The 14,295-nt window shown below is 57.3% G+C and overlaps 1 protein-coding gene across 1 annotated transcript; it reads left to right on the forward strand.

The window, feature by feature from the left end:
- Positions 1–9,750: 9,750 nt before the first annotated feature.
- LOC103654873 (uncharacterized) lies at positions 9,751–13,226 on the forward strand. Its single transcript, NM_001363956.1, has 5 exons — positions 9,751–10,295; positions 11,177–11,260; positions 12,052–12,144; positions 12,224–12,283; positions 12,663–13,226. Exons 1-5 carry the CDS (start codon positions 9,930–9,932, stop codon positions 12,849–12,851), a joined length of 792 nt encoding a protein of 263 aa, NP_001350885.1. The 5' UTR covers positions 9,751–9,929; the 3' UTR covers positions 12,852–13,226.
- Positions 13,227–14,295: the final 1,069 nt, after the last annotated feature.

A 14,295-nucleotide genomic window follows, 5' to 3' on the forward strand; every position in this document is an offset into this window, starting at 1 on the left:
TCCGAAGGGAGACCCTGACGTTCGAAGTGGTCGGGTTCCGAGGAACCTACCACGCCGTGCTAGGGAGGCCATGCTACGCGAAGTTCATGGCCGTCCCCAACTACACCTACCTGAAGCTCAAGATGCCGGGCCCCAACGGGGTCATCACTGTCGGCCCCACGTACAAACACGCGTTCGAATGCGACGTGGAGTGCGTGGAGTACGCCGAGGCCCTCGCCGAGTCCGAGGCCCTCATCGCCGACCTGGAGAACCTCTCCAAGGAGGTCCCAGACGTGAAGCGCCATGCCGGCAACTTCGAGCCAGCGGAGACGGTCAAGGCCGTCCCCCTCGACCCCAGCGGCGACACCACCAAGCAGATCCGGATCGGTTCCGGGCTCGACCCCAAATAGGAAGCAGTGCTCGTCGACTTTCTCCGCGCAAACGCCGACGTCTTTGCGTGGAGTCCCTCGGACATGCCCGGCATACCGAGGGATGTCGCCGAGCACTCGCTGGATATTCGGGCCGGAGCCCGACCCGTCAGGCAGCCTCTGCGCCGATTCGACGAGGAGAAGCGCAGAGCGATTGGCGAAGAGATCCACAAGCTAATGGCGGCAGGGTTCATCAAAGAGGTATTCCATCCCGAATGGCTTGCCAACCCAGTGCTTGTGAGGAAGAAAGGGGGGAAATGGCGGATGTGTGTAGACTACACTGGTCTCAACAAAGCATGTCCGAAGGTTCCCTACCCTCTGCCTCGCATCGACCAAATCGTGGATTCCACTGCTGGGTGCGAAACCCTGTCCTTCCTCGATGCCTACTCGGGGTATCACCAGATCCGGATGAAAGAGTCCGACCAGCTCGCGACTTCTTTCATCACGCCGTTCGGCATGTACTGCTACGTCACCATGCCGTTCGGCCTGAGGAATGCAGGCGCGACGTACCAGCGGTGCATGAACCATGTGTTCGGCGAACACATCGGTCGCACAGTCGAGGCCTACGTCGATGACATCGTAGTCAAGACACGGAAGGCTCCCAACCTCCTCTCCGACCTTGAAGTGACATTCCGGTGTCTCAAGGCGAAAGGAGTCAAGCTTAATCCTGAGAAGTGTGTCTTCGGGGTGCCCCGAGGCATGCTCCTAGGTTTCATCGTCTCCGAGCGAGGCATCAAGGCCGACCCGGAGAAGATCGCGGCCATCACCAGCATGGGACCCATCAAGGACTTAAAAGGGGTACAGAGGGTCATGGGATGCCTCGCGGCCCTGAGCCGCTTCATCTCACGCCTCGGCGAAAGAGGTCTGCCTCTGTACCGCCTCTTAAGGAAGGCCGAATGTTTCGTTTGGACCCCTGAGGCCGAGGAAGCCCTCGACAACCTGAAGGCGCTCCTTACGAAGGCGCCCGTCTTGGTGCCCCCGGCGGATGGAGAAGCCCTCTTGGTCTACGTCGCCGCGACCACTCAGGTGGTTAGCGCCGCGATCGTGGTCGAGAGGCAGGAGGAAGGGCATGCATTGCCCGTTCAGAGGCCGGTCTACTTCGTCAGCGAAGTGCTGTCCGAGACCAAGATCCGCTACCCACAAGTTCAAAAGCTGCTGTATGCTATGATCCTGACAAGGCGGAAGCTGCGACACTACTTCGAGTCTCACCCGGTAACTGTGGTGTCATCCTTCCCCCTGGGGGAGATCATCCAGTGCCGAGAAGCCTCGGGCAGGATCGCAAAGTGGGCGGTGGAAATCATGGGAGAAACGATCTCGTTCGCCCCTCGGAAGGCCATCAAGTCCCAGGTATTGGCGGATTTCGTGGCCGAATGGGTCGACACCCAGTTGCCAACGGCTCCGATCCAACCGGAGCTCTGGACCATGTTTTTCGACGGGTCGCTGATGAAGACAGGAGCCGGCGCGGGCCTGCTCTTCATCTCGCCCCTCGGGAAGCACTTGCGCTACGTGCTGCGCCTCCACTTCCCGGCGTCCAACAATGTGGCCGAGTACGAAGCTCTGGTCAACGGATTGCGGATCGCCATCGAGCTAGGGGTCAGACGCCTCGACGCCCGCGGTGATTCGCAGCTTGTCATCGACCAAGTCATGAAGAACTCCCACTGCCGCGACCCGAAGATGGAGGCCTACTGCGACGAGGTTCGGCGCCTGGAAGACAAGCTCTTCGGGCTCGAGCTCAACCACATCGCTCGGCGCTACAACGAAACCGCAGACGAGCTGGCGAAAATAGCCTCGGGGCGAACGACAGTCCCCCCGGACGTCTTCTCCCGGGACCTGCATCAACCCTCCGTCAAGCTCGACGACGCGCCCGAGCCCGAGGTACCCTCGGCTCGGCCCGAGGTACCCTCGGCTCAGCCCGAGGTACCCTCGGCTCGGCCCGAGGTACCCTCGGCCCCCGAGGGCGGGGCATTGAACATCGAGGAAGGGCAGAGCGGGGCCACGCCAGACCAAGATTGGCAGGCCCCGTACCTGCAATATCTCCGTCGAGGAGAGCTACCCCTCGACCAAGTCGAGGCTCGGCGGGTAGCGCGACGCGCCAAGTCATTCGTCTTGCTGGGCGACAAAGAGGAGCTCTACCATCGCAGCCCCTCGGGCATCCTCCAGCGATGCATCTCCATCGCCGAAGGTCGGGAACTGCTGCAAGAAGTACACTCGGGGGCTTGCGGCCACCACGCAGCACCCCGAGCCCTTGTTGGAAATGCTTTCTGGCAAGGCTTCTACTGGCCAACGGCGGTGGCTGACGCCACTAGAATTGTCCGCACCTGCGAAGGGTGCCAATTCTATGCGAAGCGGACACATCTGCCCGCTCAGGCTCTGCAGACAATACCCATCACCTGGCCCTTCGCTGTATGGGGTCTGGACCTCGTCGGCCCCTTGCAGAAGGCGCCCGGGGGCTACACGCACCTGCTGGTCGCCATCGACAAATTCTCCAAGTGGATCGAGGTCCGACCTCTGAACAGCATCAGGTCCGAACAGGCGGTGGCATTCTTCACCAACATCATCCATCGCTTCGGGGTCCCAAACTCCATCATCACCGACAACGGCACCCAGTTCACCGGCAAAAAATTCTTGGATTTTTGCGAGGATCACCATATCCGGGTGGACTGGGCCGCCGTGGCTCATCCCATGTCGAATGGGCAAGTAGAGCGTGCCAACGGCATGATTCTACAAGGGCTCAAGCCTCGGATCTACAACGACCTCAACAAGTTCGGCAGGCGATGGATGAAGGAACTCCCCTCGGTGGTCTGGAGCCTAAGGACGACGCCGAGTCGTGCCACGGGCTTCACGCCGTTTTTCCTGGTCTACGGGGCTGAAGCTATCTTGCCCACTGACCTGGAATACGGCTCCCCGAGGGCGAGGGCATACACCGAACAAAGCAACCAAGCTAGCCGAGAAGATTCGCTGGACCAGCTGGAGGAGGCTCGGGACAGGGCCTTACTACACTCGGCGCGGTACCAGCAGTCCCTGCGACGCTACCACGCTCGAGGGGTCCGGTCCCGAGAACTCCAGGTGGGCGACCTGGTGCTTCGGCTGCGACAAGATGCCCGAGGGAGGCACAAGCTCACGCCCCCCTGGGAAGGGCCATTCGTCATCGCCAAAGTTCTGAAGCCCGGAACGTACAAGCTGGCCAACAATCAAGGCGAGATCTACGGCAACGCTTGGAACATCAAACAGCTACGTCGCTTCTACCCTTAAGATGTTTTCAAGTTGTTCATATACCTCGCACCTACGCAAAGTTTAGTTGTCAAGGAAGGGTCGGCCTAGCCTCGGCAAGGCCCGACCCTCCCTCGGGGGCTAAAAGGGGGGAGACCCCCTCTGCGTCGAATTTTTTCCTCGAAAAAGGACCTCTTTTTAGCAGGATTTCTTCCGTGCTTCTTGACTACTTTGGAAAGCGGATCCTGGAAACGACGAGGTACACGTAAGCAGCCAAGGCTGACCGAGCCGAGGGACTCCTACGCCTCCGGGATACGGATACCTCACTCGTCCCCTTCTGCGATAAGTAACTTGCGCTCGGATAAAGCGACTCCGTGGACCGAACGAGTCATCACGTTCGGAAGCTCTCCTGCCGAAGCAGTCCTTCAAGCTTTCTCGACTAAATCGGGGACAGGGCCTCATGGACGGGTGAAAGTACGCGTAAGCGGCAAGGCCGACCGAGCCGAGGGATACCTCACTCGTCCCTTCCGCGAAAAGCAACTCTCGCTCACACAAACATCCCTATTACCGACAGAGTCCAGATGCTCGAAACAAGAGGAAAAAAGGACGCAGCTTCGCAAGCGCGGCGAGGGCGTGTTCTTCTGGCCTCGGCGGCCGCAGAAAACACACGCTACAAGACGATCTGATCCTGCAGGCTCGGGTCTTCACGCCGAAGGGAGCCGTAGCACCCTCGGCATCGACGACGTCTACAACAAAGCCCGACCCAGCCTCGGGCGGCGCCGAGGTCCAGGGGCTCCTCCGGGAATCCGGCCCGAGCAGGCGGCTCAACCGGTTACCCCTGGGGCCTTGGGCAACCGGCTTCCAAGGGCGCTAGCCCGATCCGAGGCCTCGACTGACCGACTTGGGCATCGGCACCGCTGACGGGCGACACGGCTAGGCTCCGGCCAACCAGGTTCCCCATTCTCGAGCCAACTCCGCCTCTGTTCGTACTGATATCGCTACCCCCAGCCTCGATCCACCAAAGGGCGGCCGAGGGGTCTCTTCAACTAAGCTAGAGGAGCCTCACATAACAAGGCCGAACGGGCCGAGGGATTCCTACGCCTCCGGGATACGGATACCTCACCCGTCACCTTGACACAGGGGCAACTCATGCTTGGTAAAGCGGTTCAGATAATCAAACAGGCGAGACTTAGTGCTCGGAAATGAGGAAAAAACACGGCTCCGTGCCAAAATTACATACACGTTCAGGCCTCGACAGCCACAATGAACGAACACACTGGCATACGAGATGCCACTACCAACGGAACTCCGTTTCCCCCTCCGCAGGTGCGAACAACCCCACTCCGAAGGGGAAGGCCTGCGGAGTAACTGAAGAACGATGGACGGCTCGCTGCCGCTCGCTTCAACTGCGACGACCACCACCCCCGCCCCAGACAGCGAAGCAGCTCGAGCAGCGGCTTTGCGGGGAGGTGTCACAGCAGAAGGGCTCCCCCCCGCTGAAGACGAGAACCAGCCATTCAGGCAGGGAGACGGGGACCCAGGGCCCCTAGCGCCCCGCGTATCCTGGCATGGCTGGAGGAAGTCTCCGCGGGGCTTAAGGACGCCCTTCACCCCCGGGCGCAGGGGGAAGAAAGGGGCAGCCGACCCGCGCGGAGGCGGCCCCCCGACTCGCCTCATCTTCCATCTTGGCCTGGATGACGAAAATCCTTGAGGCCAAGGGAGGAGTAGAGGCCGCGGCCTGGCCCGTTTTCCCCACCGTCGAACCGGAGGTCACCATCTCGGGTGACCGCCGGTGGCGGAGTGTGGCCAGGCTGCGTGATGAAAATCCTTGAAGCCGAACGATGGCTGAGAGGTACCAACTCCCATGGAGTTGCGTTCCTCCAACGAGGAGGCGGAAAGGCGGCGGATACCCCCCATCCGGGGGCTTGGAAGACGGGAAGACCCGGCGCTTAAGGGAGGAAGAAGACATGGTTGCCTTACGAAGGGAGCCTCCCTCCTTTTAAAGGCAACTCCCCCTACGTGCGCCCCCAAGCGCCGCGGGCCGAGTCTTCTCCAACACGCTCCAAGGCCCTCCCCTGCGACTCGGGGGCTGGGTCCCGCATGTCATACAAGCCGGCTCAGGGCAGAAGAAGCCAAACCGCCGCGCATGGTGCGCACGACCGTCCAGCGGTTACAGGCGACCCCCCATTTTCGCCCAGACCAACGGGCAGAAGGGGCGAGCAGCCATGCAGGCGGCATGCAACCGCGCCAGATGGACGCGCTTCTCCAACTTCTGACACGCCAGCCTGGGGCCCAGGCCCACGCGTCGAGCAACTGGCGCGCCAGTTGCTGCATGCAAGCAACCGCACCGCCACTTGTGCCACCATCGCGCCTCTTCGGTTGCGAAGCCTATGCCACGACTCGAGGCGACCCAACAGCGCCAGACTGGCGCGTCGGTCAAAGCAACCGAAAGTGGGACGGCAGTAATGGCGGTGGCAGGCGGGCGGGCGCAGCGGTCGCGTCGTCAGCCGGGCTCACGTCCCATCCTGAGACAGCAAGAGAGCCTCCTCTCACGGCGTGAAGACGGTGCACCCGTGACCCGTTCCTCGAACGGATCGCACACGCGTAGCGGCCGCCCCGCCAACCACTCGCCCCGTCGCATTAACTCCGCGGCGGGACACGCGGCGCTTCTGGCAGGAGGAGCGCGCGACGCTTCACCTTCGCCTTAATAACCGCGTCAGAAAAGGTACGCCACGTCGTCTGATTTCGTATCCTTTTCCGTTTTCCTCTTTCTCTATCTCTTGCAACAGGGACCGGGGAAGGGGGATACCCCGAAAGGGATCCTTCTCCGCGAAGGAACCGGGCTCCGAGCCCCCCATTACTGATCAGGGGTTCGAAGGCTGGCCCCCCAAGGGTTCAACAGCCGCCTCAGATCGCGTGGGCCCGACACCCACTACTGGTCAGGGGTTCGAAGGCCAGCCCCCCGAAGGGCTCCATGGCCGCCTCAGGCTACTCGGGCTCCGCGCCCATTACTGATCAGGGGTTCGAAGGCTGGCCCCCGAAGGGTTCACAGTCGCCTCAGACACCGAGCGAGGGATGACCAGGGGTACGTTCGATACATAACCGAGGCTCGGGCTGCGCTCCCGAGGTACCCTAGGACATTTCCGAGACCAGCGGGAACGATCTTGTAACGGAATCCCATCGGAGGGAGGCATCGAGCCCTCGGACCCCGTCGCCAGGGGACCGGGTCCGGCAAATCACCCGCAGGTACTTTTGGGCGTGCCTCTGGGCCCCTAGCCGACCCCCAACGAACGGGGCACGGACGTCCACTCGGATTACCCGCTTGCAGCTCACCGGAGACACCATGTTCGGTGCCCATCGAGGGTAACATGGCGCACTCCCCCCCTCCTCCTTGCGGAAAGGCGACGTAGGGGCGTATGTAAAAAGCCGAGTCTGTCCCTGATCGTCCTCTCGCCCTGTGCAGAGGCTCGGGGGCTGCTCTCGCAAAAACCGGCTCCGGCCAAATCGTTGACAGCGTCAACATACCAGCCCGAGAGCTTGGGCCCCGACCGTGCACCCGGGCTACGGCCAGTTCGCATGAGGGAACGACCAGACCAGCCGAAGCGTAAAGCGAAGCATTAAGACCTCGAAGGAGTGTAACCACTCCTCCGAGGCCTCGGGGGCTACACCCGGCGGGTGCGCTCGCGCGCACCCACCGGAACGAAATGCAACCGAGAAAGGCTGGTCCCCTTGCAAAAAAGTGCGACGAAAGCCTCCAAGCGAGTGCTAACACTCCCTTCGAGGCTCGGGGGCTACTGTCGGGGACCATAATTAGGGGTACCCTCAAGACGCCTAATTCTCAGCTGGTAACCCCCATCAGCATAAAGCTGAAAAGGCCTGATGGGCACGATTAAGTCAGGGATCAGTCCACACGAGTGACTCGATCACGCTTCACCCGAGCCTAGCCTCGGCCGAAGGCAGCCGACCTCGAGAGACTTCCGTCTCGCCCGAGGCCCCCTTTTTATGGCGGACACATCACCGGCTTGCCCAAGGTCTTGGCTTCGCTCAGAAGCAACCTTGACTAAATCACCACACCGACTGACCAAATTGCAGGGGCATTTAACGCAAAGGTGGCCTGACACCTCTATCCTGACACGCGCCCCCGGCAGAGCCGAGGTGACCGCCGTCACTCCACCGCTCCACTGGCCAGTCTGACAGAAGGACAGCGCCGCCTGCGCCACTCCGACTGCAGTGCCACTCGACAGAGTGAGTCCGACAGGCAATCAGGCCTTGCCAAGGGCGCCACGACGAACTCCGCTCCGCCCGACCCCAGGGCTCGGACTCGGGCAAAGACCCGGAAGACGGCGAACTCCGCTCCGCCCGACCCCAGGGCTCGGACTCGGGCTAAGACCCGGAAGACGGCGAACTCCGCTCCGCCCGACCCCAGGGCTCGGACTCGGGCAAAGACCCAGAAGACGGCGAACTCCGCTCCGCCCGACCCCAGGGCTCGGACTCGGGCTAAGACCCGGAAGACGGCGAACTCCGCTCCGCCCGACCCCAGGGCTCGGACTCGGGCTAAGACCCGGAAGACGACGAACTCCGCTCCGCCCGACCCCAGGGCTCGGACTCCGCCCTGGCCTCGGCCGAACGACCTCCGCCTCGCCCGACCCCTTGGCTCGGGCTCGGCCACGGCAACTGAAGGCAAGACTCAACCCCGGCTTCGGAGGAAACCCCACGTCGCCCTGCCTAGAGCACAGACCGCCACGTCAACAGGAGACGTCATCATCATCCTACCCCGAATCGACTCGGGTCACGGAGAACAAGACCGGCGTCTCGTCCGGCCAGCTCCGCCAGAGGGGCAATGATGGCGCTCCACAAGCTCTATGACGACGGCGGCCCCCAGCTCTCTTACGAAAGCAGGACAACGTCAGCAGGGACTCGACCGCTCCAACAGCTGTCCCTCCATCAGGCTCCGCCGCACCTCCGATAGCCACGACATCACGCCAGCAGGATGCCCAGATCTCTCCGGCTGCCACATCGGCATGTACCTAGGGCGCTAGCTCTCCCTCCGCTAGACACGTAGCACTCTGCTACATCCCCATTGTACACCTGGATCCTCTCCTTACAACTATAAAAGGAAGGACCAGGGCCTTCTCAGAGAAGGTTGGCCGCGCGGGACCGAGGACGGGACAGGCGCTCTCTTGGGGCCGCTCGCTTCCCTCACCCGCGTGGACGCTTGTAACCCCCCTACTGCAAGCGCACCCGACCTGGGCGCGGGACGAACACGAAGGCCGCGGGACTTCCACCTCTCTCACGCTCGGCTCCGGCCGCCTCGCCTCTCCCCCCTCCGCGCTCGCCCACGCGCTCGACCCATCTGGGCTGGGGCACGCAGCACACTCACTCGTCGGCTTAGGGACCCCCCTGTCTCGAAACGCCGACAATTTGTAAATAGAACCCCGTGTGGAGCTCCTATCGGAGATGCTCTTAGTGGGCTGCTCTATAATCTAAATTTGGAGCTTTACTATTGGAGCAAAGTATTTTGTTGGTGCTCTAAATCCTATAAAATTTACTCATTTTTAAATTATAGGGTATTTTTATAGGTCGCGCTGTTGGAGACGCTCTAATCAACAGCTCTCCTGTCTGCTTCGTTTAAAAAAAATATAGTACCGTGCACGCGTAAAGACATAACATAATGGCTCTACTCTGTTTATCTCATTTGTTATGGGGTAAGTGAAAAAAATACAAGATACTCTCTCTTCACGTAGATTCGGTCTCTTCATGATAGCATATTTAAGCCGCATATTTAAGTGAAAAAACTATGTCTAACCCATTTCTAAGTTAGCGGCAAGCACGTGAAAACCAGAGCAATTTATTTCATCTTCATGTATTTCATCATCTGATCCATGTATCTCCATGTATTTCACATCTTCGTATTAACTAACAACAAACCAATTATCAATTAGTAGCATTGAACCACTTCATGTCTTTTTATATATATTTTTAAATACAGGGAGTTTTTTTGGGGTATCTAGTATTTTGCGTAAAAGAGGAGCATGGGAGAGGTGTGTGTCGTGTGTGTCAGTTTTTTTTAATCCGCGGGTTCAGTGTATTTAAAAGGCTCCCCCGGGCACGACGCCGCTCTGCTCTGGTTCGCCTTCCACCTCCACCGGCTCCACGCGCCCCACACCCCGTTCCTTTCCTTCCTTCCACTCGCCTTCGCCTCCCTTCCCTCGCTTCTCCACCTCTCTCTCTCTCCCTCACGCCGCCGACGTTCCGTTTTCCTCGGCCCGCGAGCTGAGCAGAGCAGAGCTGCGGCCTGCGACGGAGGCCACTATGGCGGCATCATCGGCGGACGAGCTGGTGGCAGCAGCCGCCGGCATCATCTGCTCGATGCGCGGGGCCGACCTCGCCGCCGGCTGGGCGCCGCCGCGGCGCAAGCAGCAGGAGCCGGCGCGGGAGGGAGCGCTGATCTGGCCGGCGGTGGCGCGGGGGAAGCGGTCGCGCCGCCGCTCGCCGTCCGCGGGCTTCTCCTCCTCGGGCAAGGCGCGGTGGGGGGGCAGGGCCAGCCCGGCGTCGACCCTCGACTACAGCGGCGGCTCCGGCTCCGGCTCCGGGTCCGGCTCCGCCGCGTCTACCAGCGGCGGCGAGGACGGTGGCTTCTGCTCCCTGCCCCACCGACCCGTACGACCAGCGGCCAAGGCACGTGCCTTGGGACGCTGACGGCTGACGGCTGACGGCTGACGCCCACCTCCCCCCTGTTCGTCTTCTGTCTCCTCTCAACTGCCGCCGCCGCCGCCGTGCTGGTTTGGTTTCTTCTCCCTCCCCCACCACCAGTACCCCCTCTCTCTCTCTCTCTGTCTCTCTCTTCCCTTCCCTTTTTTGGTTAGCGTGACGAACCTGCCCCTAGCGGTCAGCGAAAAATCATTTCCTTCGTTCTCTCATCTCATCCACCACGGAACTCTTTGCCTCTCAGTCTCAGATCCACACTTCCATACGGACCTGTTACGCTGCTCGCCTCGACCTCGACATCGTCTCTACTATTTCGAGCCCTACAAGTTTTCTTGACGCGGACGCCAAGTTTTTTTTCTTCGTGGTGATTAGGGCAAGGGAAGGGAAGGGAGACAGAGAAGAAAAAAAAAGAGTTCTGCAGTTTTTTTTTCTTCACGGTGTCTCCGTCCGCGTGTGTTTTCCTAATAAATTCATTTATGCGCCGGTGGTTGACTCTTGCGTACTCGGATGAGGGGTAATTAGGGCAAGTCGTGATGAGAGTCGGTGGTGTGCGGTGCGGCCGAAGCTGGGCCCTTCCACCACGGCTTCCGTGCCGCCAGGTTCGCCACTTCGCCAGAGGCCAGAGCTGCCCCTGGGGTCCCGATCCCGACGGAGCGCTTCTTTTTACCGGGGGCAGTCCGGTCATTTTCGGCCGTCCTTTTTTATCCCCCGGCGCAATTGCTCGTGTGGTGGTGGGAGCGTGGAGCACCCCTTGCTCGCGCGGGGACATGCCAGTCTTTCGTCGGATCTGTCTATGCGCTCGCTGATTGGTCGCGGACTCATGTGGGGCGCTCCCTTTCCTCTCGCTGCAGGTGGGAGCCACCGACCGGCCGCAGCTCATCTTCCCGACCCCGCCGCTTCCACGCCTCGCCGGCCAGCGACCGCGGAAGAAACTGGTGAGAGCCCCCGTGCTATTGCTATCTCTCTCTCTCACACACACACATACAGGTGACACACTCGAACACGTCAGTCAACTCGCACGGTGATTCAGCGTGTCGTGTGGCTGGTGAGCTGGCGCGAGGGAGACGAGAAAACTGTTTCCCCGACGCGCTTTGCTGGTCAACGGATCGGAAAGGAGGAAGTCTTGTGCCGCGCCTGTTCGTAAGGAAAAGCTTCTTGGTTGGTGGTGGTTGAACTAACCCTGCACTAGTTTTAGGGTCTGTTTGGTTGGGCTGTGGCTGTGAAAAAAGTTGCTGTGGGCTGTGAGCTGTGGAAAAAGTTGCTGTAGGCTGTAAGCTGTTAAAAAGCTAAAAACCGTTTGGTGGAAACCACTAAAAGTCGTTAAAAAATCTTCGATATATGTTTTCACAGTTCCATCCGAAAAGCCACTAAAAGCAGATCCAGTGGTGCTTTCAGATTTGCACTACGGGAAAGTCGGCTTTTAGAAAAAGCTGCTTCCTGGATCCAGCCCTTTGGTTGGCTTTTGACTTTTAGGGGGGCAAAAGCCAAAGCCAAAAGTCAAACCAAACACACCCTTAGAAGTCACCAGCAGCAACAGCTATATATCTGTCTGCGTTTGAAATTTGAGAGGGTGAGAGGGGGAGGAGGCTAGCTAGGAGGGTGAACAACGCAAAGTGGAATCTTTAGGACAAAGCCAACAAAAAATCTACCTCATTGTCAGCAACATCTACCTCATTGTCAGCAAGATGGTCCTGTGACCTAAAATCTACCTCTCATTATCATGCAGAGGCTGCCGGAGATGCAGCAGCTGGTGCGGTCACTCGCCGTGGACAACGAGAGGCTCCGCGAGGTCACAGTCACACACCGCTCCTCATCTCAGGTGCTGTGCTCTCGATTATGTCCCGGTGGCGGTTCTACTGACTCCGGCCTGTTGTTCTTGCTTGGCTGTGTGTGTGCAGGAGATGCGGGATCTACAGGGAGCTTGCGAGGCGCTGTCCAAGGAAAACGACGAGCTTGAGGTACGTAACGCCGTCGTCGGATCGGATGTATCGATCCGTTTCCCTTGCTCGCTTCTGTTGTGTCCTGAATTGGCGTACGTGTGGGCCACCGCGTAGTATATACTATCTGCTGGTGGAATGGCTTATCACACACCTAAAACCTATCTGCTTCTTCAGTTGAAAAGTAGTTGCAACCAACTGGGCCACTTGATTTTCTCGTATATATGGATGGCAAACTGATTCTGTCTTTTTTTTAGTATCCTTTAAGCATGAGTGTGAGAACTTTGTAATAATGTCGACTGTGATCCCTTGCTTTTAAATGTTTTTAGTTTGCATTTTTCACAAACCAAATCGGGAACAATAGGCTCATCTAAATATAATGTTCTTTTCGTTGTGGCAGACAAGGTTAGGCCAATCGAGCCGTCAGAGCGAGGTCGCTTCGAAGGAGCAGAGAGGAAAGGGTCTGCTTGATCCGCGGCAGCCCGCACGGGACAGCTTCGCGCTACCTGATCTCAACCTCCCACCACAGGACTCTGCCGATGTCTCAACAGTTTCATTGATCGCTCCAGATCGTTTGCAGCTTTGTTAATCGAACAACAAGTGTACAGAGAGGAAGCAGGGTAGCAGTCTATGCATCCGTTCTTTTTTATTTGTCGCAGTTTAGTTTAAAAATAAACTAGCGGACGGCAAATTTTCGAGAACTGTAGTATTTGATAAGTTGTTACTAGATCACAGAGTTTTATTTCGACTATAGTCGTAAGTGATAAGCCACATCTGTAGCTAAAGGGAGCTCTAATTTTAACTCACCCGACATTAATTGTTTTCAGATCCAGCTGATCGCCACACTGTAGTGTAGTGGGTTTAGATGGATTTTATTCATGTTATTTCGCTCGATTAGGCGAAGAAATGTTACATGTGAAGATCTGAAATTATGAGAAATAAAACCGTTATTTCTGAATGGTTTTATTTTATGGGGTCTTTTGTTACTTCAACTGCAACTACATCGAGCCTTATCTTTGTAAAAGTTACTAGTAAAATGGTTGTACGTTGTGACGTCACACCATCATATTTGATACCTATAAAAAATAAATTTAACATCAAAATAAACATACAGACTAGATATTAAATTGATAAAAATAAATATTAACTTTATCTTAATCAAAAGACTAAAAGGTTATGAGTTGAAAAAGAGTTCGATTCCTTTGTTATAGCTCGCTTGCTTCCTTCCACCTAACGAGTTGGTATTACATGAGAGTGTTTGCGCTGCGTGTGATTTCTTATCATATTAGACTTGAGTGATTTCTTATGACCTACTATCTGCGATGCAACGACCCATCTACAATGTAGGGATCTATCTGTAGAATGATGAAGTATTGTATAGAGAATGGGTACAATATATAAACTCAACCCTAACTTTAATGGGTCGACAGCCACCCTAATGGGCCGGCAGCCAACAGTGGTGCCGGCCCACACACTCATACACAGTCTAACACTATCGGTAGACGAGAAGCTAGGGGAAAGAATAGACCTACGCCCTTCCTACGTAACGCACGGCATACAAAACCAGTGCTTTAAAGAAGAAGAGATTGTAGCTACAATTATATTAGCTTAATTAATCTATATCTAAATTATGATTATTATAATTGTTTACTGTTTTCTTTCGCTTTCCATCCTGATAAACATCTAGCCTTTCGATAGTTAATAGCAGTTCACCCTAGTTATAGTGGCTTATTAGACTGTGCACAAGTGATAACATTAATTACTTATAGCAATATCAATATCAATGCGACATGCAGTTTGGTTTGTGAGTTTGTCCTCACCCAAATGGTGGTAGCGTACTGGTTCGGTCGGTCTTTAACCAGCTAATTCTGAAAAGTTCTGAACTACCCGGATATCCATTCCAAATTATTGTGCTGTCTGGTGGGATTTTGGGCGATTCAGGTTTCTCCATGTGTTACGCCCACTACAAACTATGGGTTGTCTTTATTGCTATCTCCCAATGAAACAAGCAGTTTGGTGTTACACCGCCCAGG

Source organism: Zea mays, chromosome 4 (genome assembly GCF_902167145.1).
Source record: "Zea mays cultivar B73 chromosome 4, Zm-B73-REFERENCE-NAM-5.0, whole genome shotgun sequence".
Taxonomy (NCBI): domain Eukaryota; kingdom Viridiplantae; phylum Streptophyta; class Magnoliopsida; order Poales; family Poaceae; genus Zea; species Zea mays.